The sequence below is a fragment of the Macaca mulatta genome, chromosome 5 (genome assembly GCF_049350105.2).
Source record: "Macaca mulatta isolate MMU2019108-1 chromosome 5, T2T-MMU8v2.0, whole genome shotgun sequence".
In the NCBI taxonomy this organism is placed as follows: Eukaryota; Metazoa; Chordata; class Mammalia; order Primates; family Cercopithecidae; genus Macaca; species Macaca mulatta.
Window position 1 is genome coordinate 129529794 of NC_133410.1, and position 19815 is coordinate 129549608.

The following is a 19815-nucleotide window of genomic DNA, read 5'->3' on the forward strand; positions in this document are numbered from 1 at the left end:
ACTACCCTTCAACCTAGTAATCCCATTCATTACTGGGTATACATGCAAAAGAAAACAAATCATTCTACCAAGAAGACATACGCACTTGCGTGTTCATTGCAGCACTATTCACAATAGCAGAGACATGGAATCAACCTAGGTGCCATGAACAGTGGACTGAATAAAGAAAATGTGGTGCATATACACCATGGAATACTATGCAGCTATAAAAAAAGAATGAACTCATGTCCTTTGTAGCAACATGGATGCAGCTGGGGGCCACTATCCTAAGTGAATGAATGCAGGAACAGAAAACCAAACACTGCATATTCTCTCTTGTAAGTGGGAGCTAAACATTGACATAAAGGTGGTAACTAACAACAGAGACTGGGGACTAGCAGAGCAAGGAAGGAGGGGAGGAGGCAAGGGTAGAAAAACTACTGGGTACTATGCTCAGTACCTGGCTGATGGGATCATTCACACCTCAAACTTCAGCATCATGCAATATACCCATGTACAACAAACCTGCAGATGGACTCTCTGAATCTCAAATAGAAGTTGAAAAAAAACCTGGGAATCAAAGTGGTAATTTTTTCTTCCCATATTCCAATGGATGTCATGTATGCCTGCTTCAATGTACATCTCCTCACTCTGAAAACTAAAGCCTAGATTATTGCAACAGTCAGCTTCAATCATCCTCAGATAGAGGTGGTACAACTTCCCCTCTCTGCAGGAAATGTTTGGAATTGTGGGGGGTATCTCACTGTCTCCACAAATGGGGAATATTACTTGCATTTTGCATAGGAGCAAGCATGCATGTAATGCCCTCTAATGTGCAGGACACGCTCATAGAGGCCAAAAGTAACCCACTGCTAAATACTATCTGAATCTCCCTGCATTCCTCCTCCTCCCCTCCAGTCCATGCTCCACATAACAATTGAAATGATTTTTTGAAAACACAAATGTCACAATATTACCTAAAATTATTCCATGGTTTTTCGCTGCTTGTAGGGTAATCACGGAGCTGTCGCCAAACCAAATAGGCCTCCTGCCGGTTCTTGAAGATATCATTGGGCTTCCTGCCTCAGAACTTTCTCACTTCTCTTTACTCAGCTTACTCTTACTCATCCTTAGGAAGCCCACGTGACTCATCTGCCGGCTGATGGTCTCTGTTAAATGCTCTCATAGCAGCCTTTACTTTTCCTTCACAACACTTTCCACAAGTGTCATTCATGATTTGTGTTATCTTTTTATGTCTGTCTCCTTGCTAAACTAAGGAACATGAGGGCAAGAGTAGCCACTACATAAATATTTCTTGAATTAAAGAAACAAATAATGGTTGATAGATTCACTGATTGATTGACTGATTGATTGAATCTCTATGGGCAATATAAGGATCCCCAAAGACTGCAGAATCATCCTGGAGAAACTGAAGACAGTATCTATGGAGAGTACTTTCAAGGGAAAGAAATGCTAAATTGTTTTTATAAGTATATATTAAAATTCATAATCATAAAGAAGATCGATTTAACATTTATCCCCTGTGTTCTATTTCTCTCACCCCTTCTCCAAACCCAATGTCAACATAAAAAACTGATACCAAATTCTTCAATGGCTTCTTATTAGATTCACAATACCTTTCTTAACATGGCTGCAAAGCCTCCAATTCTCTTTTTTACTTCACCCTGCACCCCTCTCTTTCTTTCACTGTGCTCCAGTTTCACCAGCCGTCTCTTTCCCCCACGCCCATTCCCAGCCTCAATTCATGCTGTTCCTCTCCTGAGATGCTCTTTTCCCCATGGATGACTCTTCTCATCTTTTAGGTTACTTAGAGTCGCTTTCACAGAGAATTTTTCCCTAACTATTCATTTATAGCCTCATGGCTTTTTTCTTCCTTCTCTTTCCCAGTCTTTATCATGAATTGTAATTACATGTTAATTCATGTATTTGGTTTTTCATTTTTGTTTTTCTCTGGAGACACGGTGTCGCTCTGTCACCCAGGCTGGAGTGCAGTGGTCTGATCATAGCTCACTGCAGCCTTGACTTCCTAGGCTCAAGCAATCCTCCCACCTCAGACTTCTGAGTAGCTGAGACTACAATTGTGTGCCACCATGCCGAGCTAATTTTTTATTTATGTTTTTTGTAAACATGAAGTCTTGCTATGTTGCCCAGATGGGTCTTGAACTGCTGGGCTTAAGCGATCCTCCTGCCTAGGCCTCCCAAAGTGCTGGGATTACAGGCATGAGTCACCATGCCTGGTGTCATGTATTTGTTTAATGTTATACTCCACAAGAATGTGAGTTCTATGAGGGTGGGACATGGCATCTTCCACTATTTCATCCCAGTGGCCAGCACAGAGCCTAGGCTTAACTATCTTACAACTTTCACCATGTGCCAGGAGCCACTCTTAACAATTTCTAAATATTAACTTGTTCAATCCTCACAGTCATACTTTTAAGTAGATACTAATGTTACCATTAAACCCATTTTACAGAAGAAAATGAAAACACAAAATGTTAACTAGGTTTCCCAGGTTCAAAGAACTAGGCAGTGTTTCCAGAATTTAAACCAAGACAGTCTGGGTTCAGAGTCTATCCTCCCTCCCAAAGGCCGACTATTACTAAAATATCTCATTTCAAACAAAGATACGTGAACTCACCTACTTTTTCCATTTGCCTGGCTGACACCATTAACAAATATATAAAAAAAACCACTGTGAGAATGTAAGAAAGGTTCTCAGACAGTTCAGCTTGCCACTGTGGTGGGAGGGATACAAAGTGCAAGTCCATTTACACAGTTACCATGGGAAAATGAGAGCAATGGCAAGCTGGAAAAAATGGAAAGGAAGTTGAGCAAGATGCTGAAATCATTGATAATGGGTCTGAATTAAGGAAGTCCTAGAAGCTCCACACTGGAGATGAGATGGGAACAATCCAACAGCTTGCTGAATGAGAGCCAGAGTACAGGATTAAATATCAGGAGAGAGTACCTGATGTCACAGTTGTAAAACTGACTACTCAGACATTAAAAGCTGTTTTCATGAACTTGAATGCAGTCAGTAAAAGACTCCAAATGATGCTCTGTATAAATCAGCCAAATGCAAGAACATTCATTTTACAAACAGGGGAGAGCAAAAACGAGTTCAAATAGTATAATACGGATGCTTCCTTTTCTTTCCACCTGTGATTCTTACCCAAACTTTCACCCTACTCCAACTTAGAAGTGTATTAGCAAAATATTTATTCTTACTCTAGACTGGAGGTAAACTGATTTTGTTTTAAAATAGAGTGAAATAAGATGTTTAACAGAAAGCACCTTGGGAAATTCTATACAAATATCTTCAGTTAACACATACTTATCACATACAATGTGCCTACCACTTCTTCTGGGAAGAAAATGACAAAGAACACACTGTCTAGCCTTTGTGGAGTCCACATTATAAGTAGAAACATTTGTAAAGTCACGAGCATAGTACAAAGAGAGGAACAGAAGAGTGCAGTCCATGGCTTGGAGAGAAGAGGGCAGGCTTTAAGGAAAAAGTGGCAGAAGGCCTGATCTGGAAAGATGCATGGGGGTTTATCATGTCCTAAGGGGGCGGGGATCATATGACAGGGAGAGGGGAGAAGATAGGCACAGGTACTGTGAGTGCGAAGAACATGGCTCAGTTGGGGAAGTGAAAAGAATTCACAAAAGCTAAAGATTAGATGTCACTAGAGAAATAAATTGAAAATAAATTAGAGTTGAAAGCTGGAAACAAATCCTGGAAATCATGGTAATCATAACAAGAAAGTGGAAGTATATTTTGTAAGTGGTGGGAATTCACTAAAGGATTCTAAATAGAGACTGAAACTAAAGTATAATTCAGTTAGCAAGCAAGAGAGTATGAAACTGGATCCAGGGAGGCCAGTACTATTGTTCCACTCCAGGCCAGAAATGATTTCAACATGAACAAAAGCAGGAGTTATTAATTCACTTATTTATCCATTCAAAATATTGAATGCTTCCCACATGCCAGGCACTGTTCTAGGCTTGAGGATCCAACAATAAATAATAAAGACAAAACCTTGTTGTCATGGAGCTTACAATAAATGATAAATAAGTTTATTAAACAAACAAATTTTTGGTAGATATAAGTGCCATGATGACAAATAATATAGAATGAGAGCTAAGGAAGTAATGGAGATAAGAGAGAAAGTAATTTGAGCAGAGATCTGAAAGAAGCACATGAGCAGGCCATGAAGAAACCTGGAGAAAGGTGTTCTAGGCAGAAGCAACAGCAGATGCAAAGGCCAAGATGTAGATGCAGGGTAGGTTCGATGTGTCCAAAGAAGGGTAAAGATGCCATGTGACCAGAGTGAGGTGGAGGGTGCTGATGAAGTCAAAGAGAGCAGGGTGGGAGAGTGAGGGCTGCAGGTCACGTGAGGTCTTTCAGACCATGATAAAACTTGTTTTCACTCTAAATGAGATACACAGTCATGGGAAGGTTTGAGCAAATGAATACTATATTCATTTTACAAATATATAATCTGACTCAGGTTCTATGAAGATTACTCTACATGGCAAGTTTAGGAGAGACTGCTGGGAGCAAAGACAGAAAGAGAGAGCATGTAAAAAGATATTGCAATATTCCAGGAGACTGAGATAAAGCTATGGAGTTATGAGAATTATTCAGACCCTGAACTTATTTTAATGTAGAACCAATTGGTTATGCTATTGGATTGGATGTGAGAGGGTGTGAGAGAATTAGAGAAATGAAGGTGACAATGAGAATTTAGAGATGGTGGTATGTTTGAAAAACAGATAGAAGCAAAGGCAGGAATTACAGGGTCTGAGTGAAAGCTGCATGGTAAACTGCTTAGAAAGACCGGGTTTTGATCCTAGAATCTTTTTTTTTTTCCTTTTTTGAGACAGAGTCTTGTTCCCTTGCCCAAGCTGAAGTGTAGCGGCACGATCTTGGCTCACTGCAACCTTGAACTCTAGAATCTTGACTTGCTGTGAACTGTAGGCAAGTCACTCAACCTCAGTGAACCTCGGCTGCTTCATATACATGCAAATAACACCTATATATTCCTGAGTTTTAGTGGAGATCAGAGAGAATATATGCAAACCGTGGATCTCTGTGCCTTTCCCGTAACAGGACCTTAACTAGAATAGTGGCTATCATTCATGGCTTAGGGAAAAAGAGGTGTCCAACATGAGGCTCAGATATGTGATTTGGGTTATTTGGGGATGGTACAGTACTCAGAGATATGGGAAATGGAAAGGATCATGTTGACAGATTAAGAAAGCTGAGAGATCATGATTTCAGTTTGAAATACAAGAGAGATGTCCTATAGGCAGTTGAAAATATCTGCCTAGGGTTCAAAAGAGATACTTGGGCAGGAGAAAGAAAGATTTCAAAGTTATCGCTATAGGCATGCTGGGCTATTTGCACAGCCTGGAATGACTGTGCCTAAGAGATTAAAGTAGTATGAATGAGTGACGTGTCATTTGAGCAAAATTGTAAAAAAATGATTTCATATATATATATCCATTTTATCATGGTTACTCAATTTGCCAACAAACTGGGTAACCATGATGAAATGAACAAATTTCTAGAAACACACAGCAATTACCAAAACTGACTCATGAAAAAATAGAAAAATTAAAAAGACCAATAAAGAGTTTGAATCAAATAAAAAACATACCAACAAGGAAAAGTCCAGGATCAGGTGGCTTCACTGATAAATTCTACCAAACATTTAAAGAAGAATTAACACCAATTCTGTAAGTCTTTCAAAAAGACAGAAGAGGAGGAAACATTCCCTAACTCATTGTGTAAGGCTAGCATTACCTTAACACCAAAGTCAGACAAAGATGTTATGAAAAAAGAAAAGTGCAGACCAAAATCTCTTATAAATCTAGATGCAAAAATCCTAAAACAAACAAACAAGCAAAATACTAATTGAATCTCAGAGCGTATTAAAAGGGTTCTAAACCATGACCAATGGGGATTTATCTCAGGACTCCAACAGTGGTTCAAATAAGAAAATCAAAGTAACAAATTATACTAACAGAACAAAGGTGAAAAAACATAGTCATCTCAATTGATGTAGAAAAGGCATCTGACAAACTCCAACATCCTCTCTTGATTTAAAAAAAAAAAAAACCTCAGGAAGCTAGGAGAAAAGGGAAATTTCTCAACAAAATAAAGGGCATTTATGAAAAACCCACCATATTCAATAGTGAAAGACTGAAAAAGAATGCAAAGAATAGACCCTTTCCTTATGCCACATATAAGAGCTAAAACTATAAGACTCTTAGAGAAAAACAAACAAACAAACAACAAAGAAAAACAGAAGGAAAAATCCCACAAACTTGGATTTGGCAATGAATTCTTAGATATAACACCAAAAGCATGATCAAATAGAGAAAAAAATGCATAACAGGCACTTCATCAACATTAAAAGGCCTTATGCATCTCAGGATATTTTCAACAAAGTGAAAAGAAAACCTACAGAATGAAAAAAATATTTGCATATCATATATCTGATAAGAGCCTAATATCCAAACTTTAAAACCTCTTAAAACTCAACAACAAAAAGACAATACTATTTTAAAATGGGCAAAGGACTTGAAGAAACATTTCTCCAGAGAAGATATAGAAATGGTCAGGAAGCATATGGAAAGATGCTCACCACCATTAGTTCTTTGGGGAATGTAAATCAAAACCATGGTCAGATACGTCACACCCACCAATATGGGTAATTAAATAAAAAATAAGTATTGGCAAGAATGGGGAGAAATTGGAATCCTTGTGCATTGCTGATGGAAATATAAAATGGTGTTGCTCCTGAGGAAAACAGTATGTCAGTTCCCAAAAAAGTTAAACAGAATTACCAAATACCTCAGCAATTCAATCCTAGGTATATACCCCAAATAATTGAAAACAGGTACTCAAATACTTGTATGTCCATGTTCACCACAGCACTATTCACAATAGTCATAAGGTAGAAAGAAGTGTCCATCAACAGATGAATGGATAAACACATTGTGATATAAAAATATAATGGAACATCATCCAGCCATAAAAAGGAATGACCTACTGATACATGAGACAATGTGGATAAACCTTGAGAACATTATGCTCAATGAAAGAAGCCGGTCACAAAAGGTCACATATTGTATATTTCATTTATATGAAATATCTAGAATAGGTAAGTCTATAGAAACGAAAGCAGATTGGTAGCTGCTAAGGGATGAGGGAAGTGAGGTGTAAATGTTTATTGGGTATGGAGTTTTATTTTGGGGTGATGAAAATATTTTGGGGTTAGAGAGGTGGTGCTTGTACAACACAGTCAATATACTAAATGTCACTGAACTGTTCACATTAGAATGGTTAATTTTATATCATGTGAATTTCACCTCAATTAAAAAAATGCATCACCTTGGTAGGGTGACAGTGTGGAGAACACACACACCGGGGACTGGATGTAGATGAAACAGTGAAGGTCTGAGCTATGTGTTACAAGTAGAAATGAAAACTAAGAGAAATTAAAGAATCTGAGAGCTCTTTAAGAGGGAGAGAGACTGGAGTGGGGTGAGAAAGGGTGACTTCTATTCCCAGCGAGTAAGTTAAGAGGACAAAATTTTGCAGCAAAGGCAGACAATTCTCTACTGAGCAGTCTGCATTTCAGAAATGTTTAGGAGGCACTTAGAAATATGGATCTCTACTCAACAGATCAGTATGGGCTGCAAATGAAGATTTCAGAGTTTTAAACACATCATAGAAATAAATGGGACAGAAGCAAATAGAAAAAAGTCAACTTGTAACATCATAGTTTTAAAAAACATAACATGACGTTTCAATTCACCTAAGGGAATATTCAACAAAAGCATTCAGCATAGATTAAAAGATGGGTTGAACGTGATGGTAGAAAGATGCAGTTAGTATTTAATTTCTCGGCTGTATCAGTTATTTGTGCAGCAGTACAATTAAACCATCTAAATAGGGTTTACCTTTATGAAAATGCTTCCAATAAAAGCAGCAATGACTTAAACTAATTGAAATCACTGAACTAGGGCTGTAGTTCTGTTCAGTAGAGCTTTATATGTGTGCGTTTTTTTTTCTCTACAGCTGTTTCTTTCCTCAAAAGAAGTGCACTGTTAATAAAAGTATTTTTATGAGTATGCCCACTGGGAGTACATTGTTGCCTTAACCTTACCACTGAAGTTTCATGAAAGGACAAGGAAAATATCTTGTGTTTGTGAGTTTCCTTTCATATGGACTGCTTACCCTATGCTGTATCCATTGGGACATGATGATGGATCTAAGTTCTGGAATTTCCCTCAACATTTAAGCAGAATTCTGCACTGTGCCATATCACACTGTACAGTTTTAATGTTTTTTCTTGCATTGATTCCCTAACATGTGTCGATTCTTTGTCAACTGCCAATCCCACACAAAAGAACAGTGTTTTTTTTCCCCTAAATTGATCAATATTCAGATTAATTTTACTGTCAACAGTAGTGTTTTTTTCATTTCAGAAATAATGTATGCTATGTCAAATAATTCAATTTTAATTCAAATGTCATAAGCAGAAAACTTAGACAACACTTAGTAACAGCATTATTTAACACAAAGGAGTTTATATGCATTTTGGAATTTTGTACATGTTTGGCTTTACCCAAGTAAATAATATGTATGACCAGTCGAATCTCCGGTTTAACTGTCATTAATCAGTAAAGATTTGGCCAGATATATGAAAGCTGCCTCAAATCATCATGCATTTACACCTTGGAAGAACGACACAACGGTATTAAAACAGGGTACAATCATGTCTAAAAGAAAATCAGAATTTATTTGCTGCCAACAAACCGGATGAATAAAATGATTACAATGCAGTTACATGTATTATGCAAGAAAAAGCTATAAATAGCACAAGACATTAACAGACATAGGTACATACCAGCAATGCAACACACACACCCACACCCACACACATATACACAAACTATGGGGGAAAAAAAATCCAAACTCACATCACACTGAAAAGGCTTTTCTCCAGTGTGCGTCCTCTTGTGCTCATCCAGGCCTCGCTTCTGGCTGAAGGCCTTGCTGCACTCTGAGCACTTGTACGGCTTCTCCTGCAGTCAACAAAAAGAGACCACCAAAATTGCCAGTGAATGAATGAATGCAGAGCCCTCCATATTCAGGTGACTGTTACAGGATCTACGGGATACTGCAGCAAATTCACAGGTATGCTGATATGGTTTGGCTGTGTCCCCACCCAAATTTCATCTTGAATTGTAGTTCCCATAATCCCCATATGTCATGGGAAAGACCTGATGGGAGGTAATTGAATCATGCGGGTGGTTACCCCCATGCTGTTCTCACGATAGGGAGTGAATTCTCACAAGATCTGATGGTTTTATAAGGGGCTTTTCCCACTTTGCTCCATGCTTCTCTCTCCTGCCGCCATGTGAAGAGGGATGAGTGAGCTTCCACCATGACTGTAAGTTTCCTGAGCCCTCCCCAGCCATGCAGAACTGTAGTATCAATTAAACCTCTTTCCTGTATAAATTACCCAGTCTCAGGTATTTCTTCATAGTGGTGTGAGAACAAACTAATACAGGTACTATGAGCAATTTTACATTTTCAGGGGAAACAGGAATAACCCACATCTGTTGGACACTGAAAATGACTAGCTCAAGGCAGTTCAGTTTCAACACTGGACTGTGCTACATTTCTTCCAATGATGTCCTGTCTTTGCAATGGTGGACACTGGATGGTTGCTGTGATGTAACTGCTTACACTTCTAGGTTGTTTCTTTTGATTTATGGGTACCATAAAAATCTACGGAGATACTCAGGGCATCATGAATGAAGAAAGTTTGAGAACCCTTGATCTAGAGGGTACAAATTGTGTACTGTCTAAGAGGAATTCCTAGAAATAAAAACTTTAGAACTAAATTTTCTACAGATTTTGGGAGATAAGTTTAAAAATAAATCAATTGTGATTTATGTGTTTTCTTTTTGTTGTTGAGATGGGAGTCTCCCTCTGTCACCCAGGTTGGAGTGCAGTGGCATGATCTTGGCTCACTGCAACCTCTGCCTCCCTGGTTCAAGCGATTCTCTTGCCTCAGCCTCGTGAGTGGCTGGGACTACTCATGAGTAGCTGGGTAGCTGGGACTACTCATGAGTAGCTGCTGCCATATTCAGCTATTTTTGTTGTTATTGTTGTATTTTTAGTAGAGATGGGGTTTCACCATGTTGTCCAGGCTGGTCTCAACTCCTGACCTCAAATGATCCATGTGCTTTGGCCTCCCAAAGTGCTGGGATTACAGGTTTGAGCTACCGCGCCTGGCTGATTTATGTATTTTCATTTCTATTACCTCATATTTTTCCAGGAGGATATTCTTTTATAAAATCTAAATTACATTTCTTAAATGAGGCATTTTTATTATAAAAACAATTAAGAAAACTCAAGGCAAAGAAGTATCTCAAAATGAAGAGAAAAATAATTTATAATTCCTTAGCCATCTTTGATACCAGGAACTTAGTCATATCACCATCTTTTTAGCCTGGATTAATTGTGAAATAAATAAATTAATATTATTCCATTCCAACAGCTTGCAAGTTACTACTTAGTGCATCATTAAAAAGTGTCGTTCAGATATAGGTAAACTTGCAGTGAGATTTTTTAAATCAAATATATCTTCAAAAATATTGCTATAAATGTTCTTGGGCTGGGCATGGTGGCTCATGCCCGTAATTCTAGCACTTTGGGAGGCCGAGGCAGATTAATTATCTGAGGTCAGCAGTTTGAGACCAGCCTGGCCAACATGGTGAAATCCCGTCTCTACTAAAAATACAAAAATTAGCTGGGCGTTGCGGTGGTCACCTGTAATCCCAAGTACTTGGGAGGCTGAGGCAGGAGAATCACTTGAAACCAGGAGGTGGAGGTTGCAGTGAGCTGAGATTGCTCCATTGCACTCCAGCCTGGATGACAAGAGCACAACTCCCTCTCAAAGAGAAAACAAAAACATTTTTGAATTGAGGTAGCGTATGCATGTTTCTTGTTAACAAGTTGTATTTATATTTTCTCCCTAGTATCAAAAATCTATAACTTTTTTTGCAGACCCATAAAAAACAGTATGTAAATAACCAGACAGACATACATGTGCCCACCAACTAGCCTAAGAAATCCAACCTTCTCAATACAGGTGCTGCTCTCAATTGCCTCCTCCCCCACCACCTGCAGCACTGTCCCATCTCCTCAGGGATGACAGCTTCCTCAGATATGTTAAGTACCATTCCCTTGCCTTTCTCTATATTGTTACTACCTATGTATGGATGGAACCTTAAGATAGAATATTATTTTGCCATTTTAAAGTATGTAAATACTATCATACTGTATCCACTTTTTGTGCGTGTTCTGTTGAGATGTACTTTATCCTTGTTCAACATTATCCTCACAGGTTTCTAGGCCTCACTTTCATTTTTGTGAACACATGTAGCTCATATTTACTAATTTTCAATGTTGTGCCATATTACAAATTAAATACAGGTATACCACAATTTATGTATATACATTCTCCAATGATGGATAGCTATGTTATTCCCAGTTGTACACTCTTATAAATAATGTTGCCCTGAAAAATCTTGTACACTTGAATATAGGTGAAAGCAACTCTCTAAGGGATGTGTACCTAGAAGTGGGACTGACTCTTCAACTTTTCTACAAATGAATAAATAGCTCTGCAAAATTAATAAACCATTTTATACTCCAATATTCAGTGTATCCTTGTGATTCTATCACCTTGTTTTAGATGTTTTGAGACTTTTATTAGGTATGTAAGTATACATAAATTTTAAACTATTATATTATTGGAAATTAGAACCTTTTATCATTTTGACATGACCTTCTCTATCTGTAATAATTCTTCATTACCTTGAAATTAATATGACTGCAATATAGCTATAAAAGCATTTTAAAATTAGTACTTGCCTGCTATACCCATCTTTTTGCTTTCAAACAGCCTATATCCTTATGTATGCGGAGTAACTTTTATAAACAACATATGACTAGATTTTTTTCACCCAAACTTTTTTGTGATCCAAAGATTATTTCTATCTAAGATGGCAAGTTTTGTCTCTTTACAAATTTGTGATTACTGATATACTTGAATATATTTCCAATATTTATTTTGTGCACTACTATTATCCTATTTGTTTTACAAGTTTTTCCCATATATTTTATTACATGTTTTAGATTGATCCTTTCCCTGGTACTACTTTAAAAGTTATTATCTCTATTTCTATCCTTTTAATGGTTATCCTTAAAATATTTTACTTTGTATGTTTAAAACTAAAGTTTACTCACATGTTTTCTCTCCTATTGAATAATACAGGTTCCGTAGAATGATCCTCTTGCAAGTTAGTATGTAGCAGTATTTTATTTATATCTTGGTTTTTAATGCTTATCTTAGTCACTTTGAGCTGCCATAACAAAATACCATAGACTGGGTCGCTATAAACAACAGGCGTTTATTTCTCACCATTCTGGAGGCTGGAGGTCTAAGGTCAGGGTGTCACTGTAGTCAGGTTCACGTGAGGGCTCTCTTCCGGGTTGCAAATTCCCTGTCCTCACATGGTGGAGGGAAAGTACTCTGGTCTCTTCAGCTCCTTATAAGGGCACTAATCCTATTCATGACAGCTATACCCTCATGACCCCATCAGCTCCCAAAGATCCCATTCTCTAATACCATCATAGTGATGGTTAGGATTTTACAAATGAATTTGGGGAGAATGAAAATATTCAGTCCATTGCAGTGCCTAATATGAAATCATTATTACTTTATACAATCAATGTGATTTAGCTTTATACATGTTTAACAATTTCTTTACTTTTCAGGCTTTTTTATTTATCTGATTTTCCAAGGATCTGTTGATGGCAAATTGTTTTTGACTGAAAATGACTACTTTTCTCATTTGTTGTTGAATGAAAGTCTAAAAATCCAATGATATATATCATAGGCTCACTTTACTCTTTATATTTCTTAATATCTCTTTACCATTTCCATCTCTTTGTGTTGTACTCTAATTTCTTTTTTTAATTAATTTATTATTATTATTATACTTTAAGTTCTAGGGTACATGTGCATAACGTGCAGGTTTGTTACATATGTATACTTGTGCCATGTTGCTGTGCTGCACCCATCAACTCGTCAGCACCCATCAACTCGTCATTTACATCAGGTATAATTGGGAGTTATACTCTAATTTCTTAAAGTCAATTGATTTTAAAAATCAGTTGATCAATTCTCTTTTCAGCTTGCTGTTTAATGGGATCCTAGGGCTTTTAATTTCTGTTGTCATATTTTTAACTTTTAGAAGTTTTATTTGCTTATTTCCCAACTCCATTTAATTTTTGATACAATCTCATTTTTCTCATAAGCAATTCATGTTGTTTATGCCTATTTGAAAATATTCTAGACATTTATATAATTTACTTTATCTGATAAAGCATTATCTTAAGATGTTTGGAAGTCTAGTTCTGCTTTTTGTGGTTTCTCCTGTCTCCTGCTCGTGGCTTTTGTTTCCCTGGGTGTCTGGGATTTGAAATCATGAGCACACGTTTGGTGGTCTTTATCTGTTAAAATCCTGTGACCCCTAGGTTGAGGGTAAGTCCCTCCAGACAGCATTTGTGTTTGCTTCTGCCAGGCACTCTGGGATGCTATCAATCAAAGACTGTTTTAAGTTGATTTATTGCCTTAGGGTTTTCTGGTGAGGCAGATATTGTAAGTCTGAACTCCACACTTGAGGGAGGGATTGCGGTTAAAAACTCTAAGAAGAAAGCTTTCCCTAGCCAGCAATTACTCCAAAACAGTTAAATGACTCAAGCACCAACCCCTTTATCAAAGGAAGATTATGTCTAGTTCTCAATTTTATTTTGAGCATAGCATTTCTAGAGTCCAAGAATAATAGTGGTATGGGATTCCATCTTTTCCTATAATCTGAACATACAGTTTGTCTCGTTTTCTCTGACACCATGAAAAACCAAGTCTTGACATCACCAATACTGGCAAACACCCTGCAGGTGCTGCATCCTCAACTTGAACTTATCACTCACTTTCAGCTCCATTTTTGCTCGTTGAATCCTGAGGGTTACCATTACTTTTTTACAAGTTCAGATGTTTGTTGTTTGCTTTGCTTTATCCAGCATTAATAAGTACTCCTTACATGGCCTTTTTTCCAGGATATGGAGTGTCTACCATGTTGCCAGAAATGAAAGTAACTATGTGTATAATTTAAAGATGTAAAAAAAATGTTTAATGAGTCTTCACAGTCATCAGGAAAAACGTTGAATTTTCTTTGCAGTCCAAAAAATACAATGTGCTTTCCCCTCTAGTCTGAATAAACATAATCTATTTTCACATATCACAATACCTTTGGCAACTTCAAATATTTTTTCAAATATTCCACTGTTTTTCAAAAACTTGAAAATGAAAAGGTAGTTTTAAGTATTTGGATCAGAATTTGTTTGAAGTTGCTGGGATTTCTTATTAAGGCTTTCACTATATCCAAATATTCTACTTAAACTTTTATTTAAAAAAATACAAAGACATTATTATGAAGTTATGAGAAGAAAAAGAAGCTTAATCCCTACACTTTATTTGTAAGACCAGAAGTCATGAAGACATGAGGGGCACAGCACCCATGGTAGCTGTCAATGACAGGTGAGGGTTTTGCAGAGAACATCCTGAGACAGAACTAACTGCCAAAATGCCATCCTAAGAGCAAGAAGAGGTATCAGGGAAGAAAAGGAAATGAAAATCAAGGCCTGAGCACCAGAGATTAAGAAAAACCCTTTCACTCCTTCCCAAATTTCCTCTTAGGAGACACTGTCTAGGTGAGTATCCTAGACATTGCTCATACAGATGCTTAAGAGACTGGTTCCCTGCTAGTATACTGAGATTCTGGTGAGGGAGGAGGGCTTTGTAGTTATCACAAGAGGTTTAAAAATGCAAACATGTATTAATCATTGGCTTAGCTGAATAAATAATGTCTTATACACTTACACAGACACACGTTATCCACTCACATACTGATACTTTTCACATGTTTATATATGCTATTGCTGATTAATTTAATATACTTCACTTACAAATGTCATTGAAATTATATTACCTTTCCTTATTTTCTCCTTCACAATATACTACAAGTACAACCACCATGTATTTATACATGCATGTTGGAAGAAAAGTAAAGGACAAAATGGATAAAAAAAAGTAAAGGATAAAATTGGAAAGTTCTTCCAATTAAAGAAGTTTGAAGAGGAATCCATTTGATTAAGTAGTTTTCAACCTGCCTGGACTCCCTTTTCTCTACCTAGAACCATTTAAAGTCAGGGAGTCCTTGGGGTTTTGCCCTAAGAGAAGCTCATGAAGGTCCCACGATCATATTTCTATGTCAGTCTGGCAAGAAACGCTCTCTGTCATAACTAAGTATATTAACAGGCAGCTGTGTTTGCCCTTTAAGTGCCTCTCCTCTTCATCTCAGATCCTACACAGAGCCTGCACTATTCCTGAAGATATCACAAGAAGATATATAATTCATGGCAGATACTAGTCAGACTGTCTACAGTGCTCCTTGAAGGAACTTCTAATGCCTACCACGGAAAAGGATTCCAACGTATAGTGAATGTCTTCAAAGCAAGTGTTAGAGAATTTCAGCTCCAGTAAATGGCCCTTATACTGGAGGCAGAGCCAAGAGGTCATAGGTCACTCACCTCTAAAGTTAAGAGAACCAAATAAACCAAAATAGGAGAAAATAAATGCATTTTCTTTTTCAGAGAGCAAACCCTCACATACCCCTCCCCTTACTAATTTCTTTTCATTACCCCTAATAAGCCATGCCAAAGAAATACCAATCTGAACATGGTCAACACAGTTAGAACAAGCTCAGTGGTACAGGGGATATACTTGGAGAGGCACTGATTTCTGCTCCTGCTCCTTTCTCTGAAAACTGTGAAAAAAAAAAAAAAATCTTTATTGCCTCTAGAGCCTTCCTGAGTAGAATATGTAGTATAAATTATACACTTTAACTCATTAGCTGAGTTTAAGTAGAGAAAGAATGATTAGGTTCTTGATTAATTCTGTTTCTGGATGATTACACAGTTTAACTGACAAATAGCTTGTCCTTTGTCATCATAACTTGGGAATCATTACTAAATGGAGGCAATGTATTTGTCAGTTAAACTGTAATCTATTAGAGGCAGAATTAATCAGGAGTCTCATCAGTCTAGCTTTAATCAAACAATACTTGGCAGAATTCATTCAAAAGATAGGATTTACACAGCTCTATGCCCTGCACCTTGTAATCTAGCTAATAAAAAGTCATATTTTGTGTAGTTAATACCCACCTATATAAAAGAACAGTATCTTCAAATGTTACTTTTTTTTGATAAGATGAATTAATAAATCTCAACATCATCTGAGAGGGTTCTACAGAAACAAAGTTAAATTTTAGATAAACTTTGGAGGACTCTGAACGTGAAGTCCTTAGAAATAGAAATTGATTAGAAGCTTTCTTTTAGTAGAGCTAAGAATTCCTGACCAAAAGGTTAGAGGTATGACTCCATCACACAGGCTACCAAAGATAAGGATGGGTCAACCTCGGATCCCTGGATGGATCAAGGGTGGTTGATCCACACACAGTAGGTACATAATCCAAAGATATCCTGTGGTTGCTCTCTATGGTTTACATTAGACCACAATCAAATAAAATGGAAAATAAGACCAATGAGCTCTTTCTCTTATAGTCAGAGGCCAAGGTAAAGGTGTCACAAAATCATAGACTGATGCTTAATATGTTCTCTTTCATGATATGTTCTCTTTCTCTAGCCTGACTCTATTGAAATTGAGAAAGGGAAACTTGTAAGCGATGAAAGAAAACAGGAAGACTAGTGAGCATGGTGAGGACTGTTAGAGCTTGTGGTCTTCTGAATATATATAATTACGGGTTTGCTTAGGAGAAGGTTCAACTTGAGAGTGAAACACTAGCTCCTCTGTGGTTGTATCTTTTTTTTTTTTTTTTTTCAGACGGAGTCTCGCTCTGTAGCCCAGGCTGGAGTGCAGTGGCCGGATCTCAGCTCACTGCAAGCTCCACCTCCCGGGGTTCATGCCATTCTCCTGCCTCAGCCTCCCGAGTAGCTGGGACTACAGGCACCCGCCACCTCGCCCGGCTAGTTTTTTTGTATTTTTTAATAGAGACAGGGTTTCACCGTGTTAGCCAGGATGTGTGGTTGTATCTTCTGTGAATACACTATGGATACACCTTTTCTCTATCTGTCTCGATCAAAGCTGTAATAAAGTCACTGTGTACACACTTAATGAAACAATGTCCAAGTGACCAACCTGGATTTCAAATAAAATTTAGAGATGTTTACCAAAGAGGAATCAGATGTGGAAGACAGTCTTTGTCTCTCTCTCACACACACAAAAAGACATTTTAGGACTTAAAGGGTATGCATACGTTTTGTTCCAAAATAATTTTGTTTGGCTACTTTTTGTAGATTAGATTATGTTATAGCCATTAATGTTTACTCTATTAAAACTCACAAAAATGACATATTTCACCAGATAATTATTTCCTATTTCTAAATTTAAAACAAAATCTAAAAAATTCATAAGGGACTCTCACTAAGGAGAGACCCTGAGAACACCACATCATCAATTTACACTTAGACCTTTCTGCAAAAGTGGAACATTTTAATGTCTTTAATTTTATATCATTGATTTTAGAGAAGTTTGCCTTACCAAAAATGTTTAAAACAAAGGTTCAGCTGAAAGCAAAATAGTGTTTCATTTAAAAAAAAACCATGAGGCACAAATTTGGTGTCAATTTCTTAAATATGAAATTTCTAGATAAACTAAATTTTATAAATTTCTAGTTTCCCATTTTCTCTGTTGCTATGGTAGTGGCTGGCTGATCTGTCAGACACATTACAAACTGTGGCATAGATGAAATTGACAACTTGTAAACAAAAAAGGCTTGTGTTATATTTTTAAAAGACGTGGGACAGGTTCACTTAACCCTCAAACTTTCTCTTCTGCAAAATGTCTCACTAATTTCCACTGTGGGATATGGAGCCTCAACTGTGAGGCTGTCTGTGATTACAGACAGTCACTTGTTGACTTTCTAGCCTGTACTGTGGCAAGAAACTATTTGCCAACCTTTCCTTAGACAAGGCACAGAGCACTTAAACTCTCCACTGTGGTCCAGAGCAAGGTTTCTGGATCTCAGCAAAAGGGCCAGATAATTCCTTGGTGTGAGGACTGTCCTGTGCACCCACTAGATGTCAGTAGTACACCCTTCCCCACTCCATCCTCCACCCAGTTGTGACAACTCAAAATATCTCCCTACATTGCCAAATGTCCCCTGGGGGTCAAACCACAGAAACACTATAGACAGTGCTTCTCAAACCATCTGTAATGAAAGATTGTTTTTCCCAGTCTGTTGCAGAGTGATACTTTTATAAAATATACTTAAAATGAATTACTAGAAAAATTATCATGTACTTCAATGTCACAGCAATGCCAAAATGCTACAAGAGTTCTAAACACTTCCTCATGATTTCTTTAGTTATCACAGACCAGAAATAAAGAGTTTGTGGGCTGCCACTGGTCTGCGAGCCACACTTTTGAATAGCACTGGTCTAGAACGCAAGTATCTTTGATCTTAGGATGCCCATAATTCAATTTTATCATAATCTAGATGAACAAATTATACAATAGACCTTATATAAAGATGCCTACCATCATAATTACACTTACATCTTGAATTAGATATAATTTTAATTTTACATTTAAAAATTCAAGTTTATGGCTAGGGTAGTGAGGAGGTTATAAATGGAAAAAGAATTAATACTTGTTGAACTTGACTGCAGATATTTGTGGATTCATTATCCTACTCTCTGCTTCTGTAGATTTCACATTTTTCTTCTAAAAAGTTAAATTTGTTTTTTTAAAAGCTGCTTTCATGCTATTCTAGAACTTAAAAATATCGCCATTATCCTTCTGCATCAGGAGTCTTGTCTTTCTCTATCTAGGGGAACTATTTTTGATATCAGGAAGATGGATCGTGTAAACATTCAGCCATCTCAGAAGTCAGAAACTGTGTTTTGCACGCCTGCTTCGAGACAACCCAGTGCTCCAGCGACTGGCCTCGCTGTGAGCCACAAAAACGGACTGGTGAGCAGCAGATTCTCAAAACCTGGCCCGTCTCTCCCCAACCCCAGCATAGCCAGGCTGTTCACAGGGGTCTGCAGTAAGGGCCTTCTTGTACTCTTGTATGACAGGGTATGTGTATAACTGGGCCTACATCTGTACTTCATATGGCAATTCCCACAACAGATCCTCCAAGAATAAAAGAGAGCTACAGATAGGCACCTGCGGTGGCCCTGACCACTGATCAGACGTCAGACTGATGTGTGCTCCTCAACATGGCAGAGGCTGAGAAACCCATGCTGTGATTTTTCAGAGTCCTCCACTTTCCTAGGAGTCAGGTAAGATTAGTAATCTTCCCTTAGTATGATGGGCTTTGAGACGAAAAGATGACTACCTGCTTCTATATATCAAATTCGCAACAGAATTGCAGGTGAAATTTAGAGGAGGGTTTGCAAGTGTGGTCCCATGGGTTTCTATTACACACAGCTGAGGGAACAGAGCTACAGCCCACAGTACGGCATGCCATATATCTAACAGTTCCTCTTAATGGGCCCTTTCTGAAAGTGCATGTGCCACCAGCTGCATACAATCAAAATGCATTGCGCTTCCCTCTAACAAGCAGCCT

General features: G+C 37.6%; 1 protein-coding gene across 5 annotated transcripts in view; it reads right to left on the reverse strand.

Annotated features, from left to right (window-relative positions):
* Nucleotides 1-19815, reverse strand: part of PRDM5 (PR/SET domain 5) — a 222491-nt gene that overhangs the window by 8197 nt on the left and 194479 nt on the right. For 3 of the 5 annotated variants that reach the window (XM_015139147.3, XM_015139146.3, XM_015139150.3), the window contains one exon: nt 9001-9105. In XM_015139147.3, the coding sequence (XP_014994633.3) occupies nt 9001-9105 (105 nt within the window). Of the gene's footprint in view, nt 1-8800; nt 9106-19815 lie in introns of those variants that run through there. The other 2 variants (XM_078002699.1, XM_078002698.1) reach the window with 1 other exon arrangement.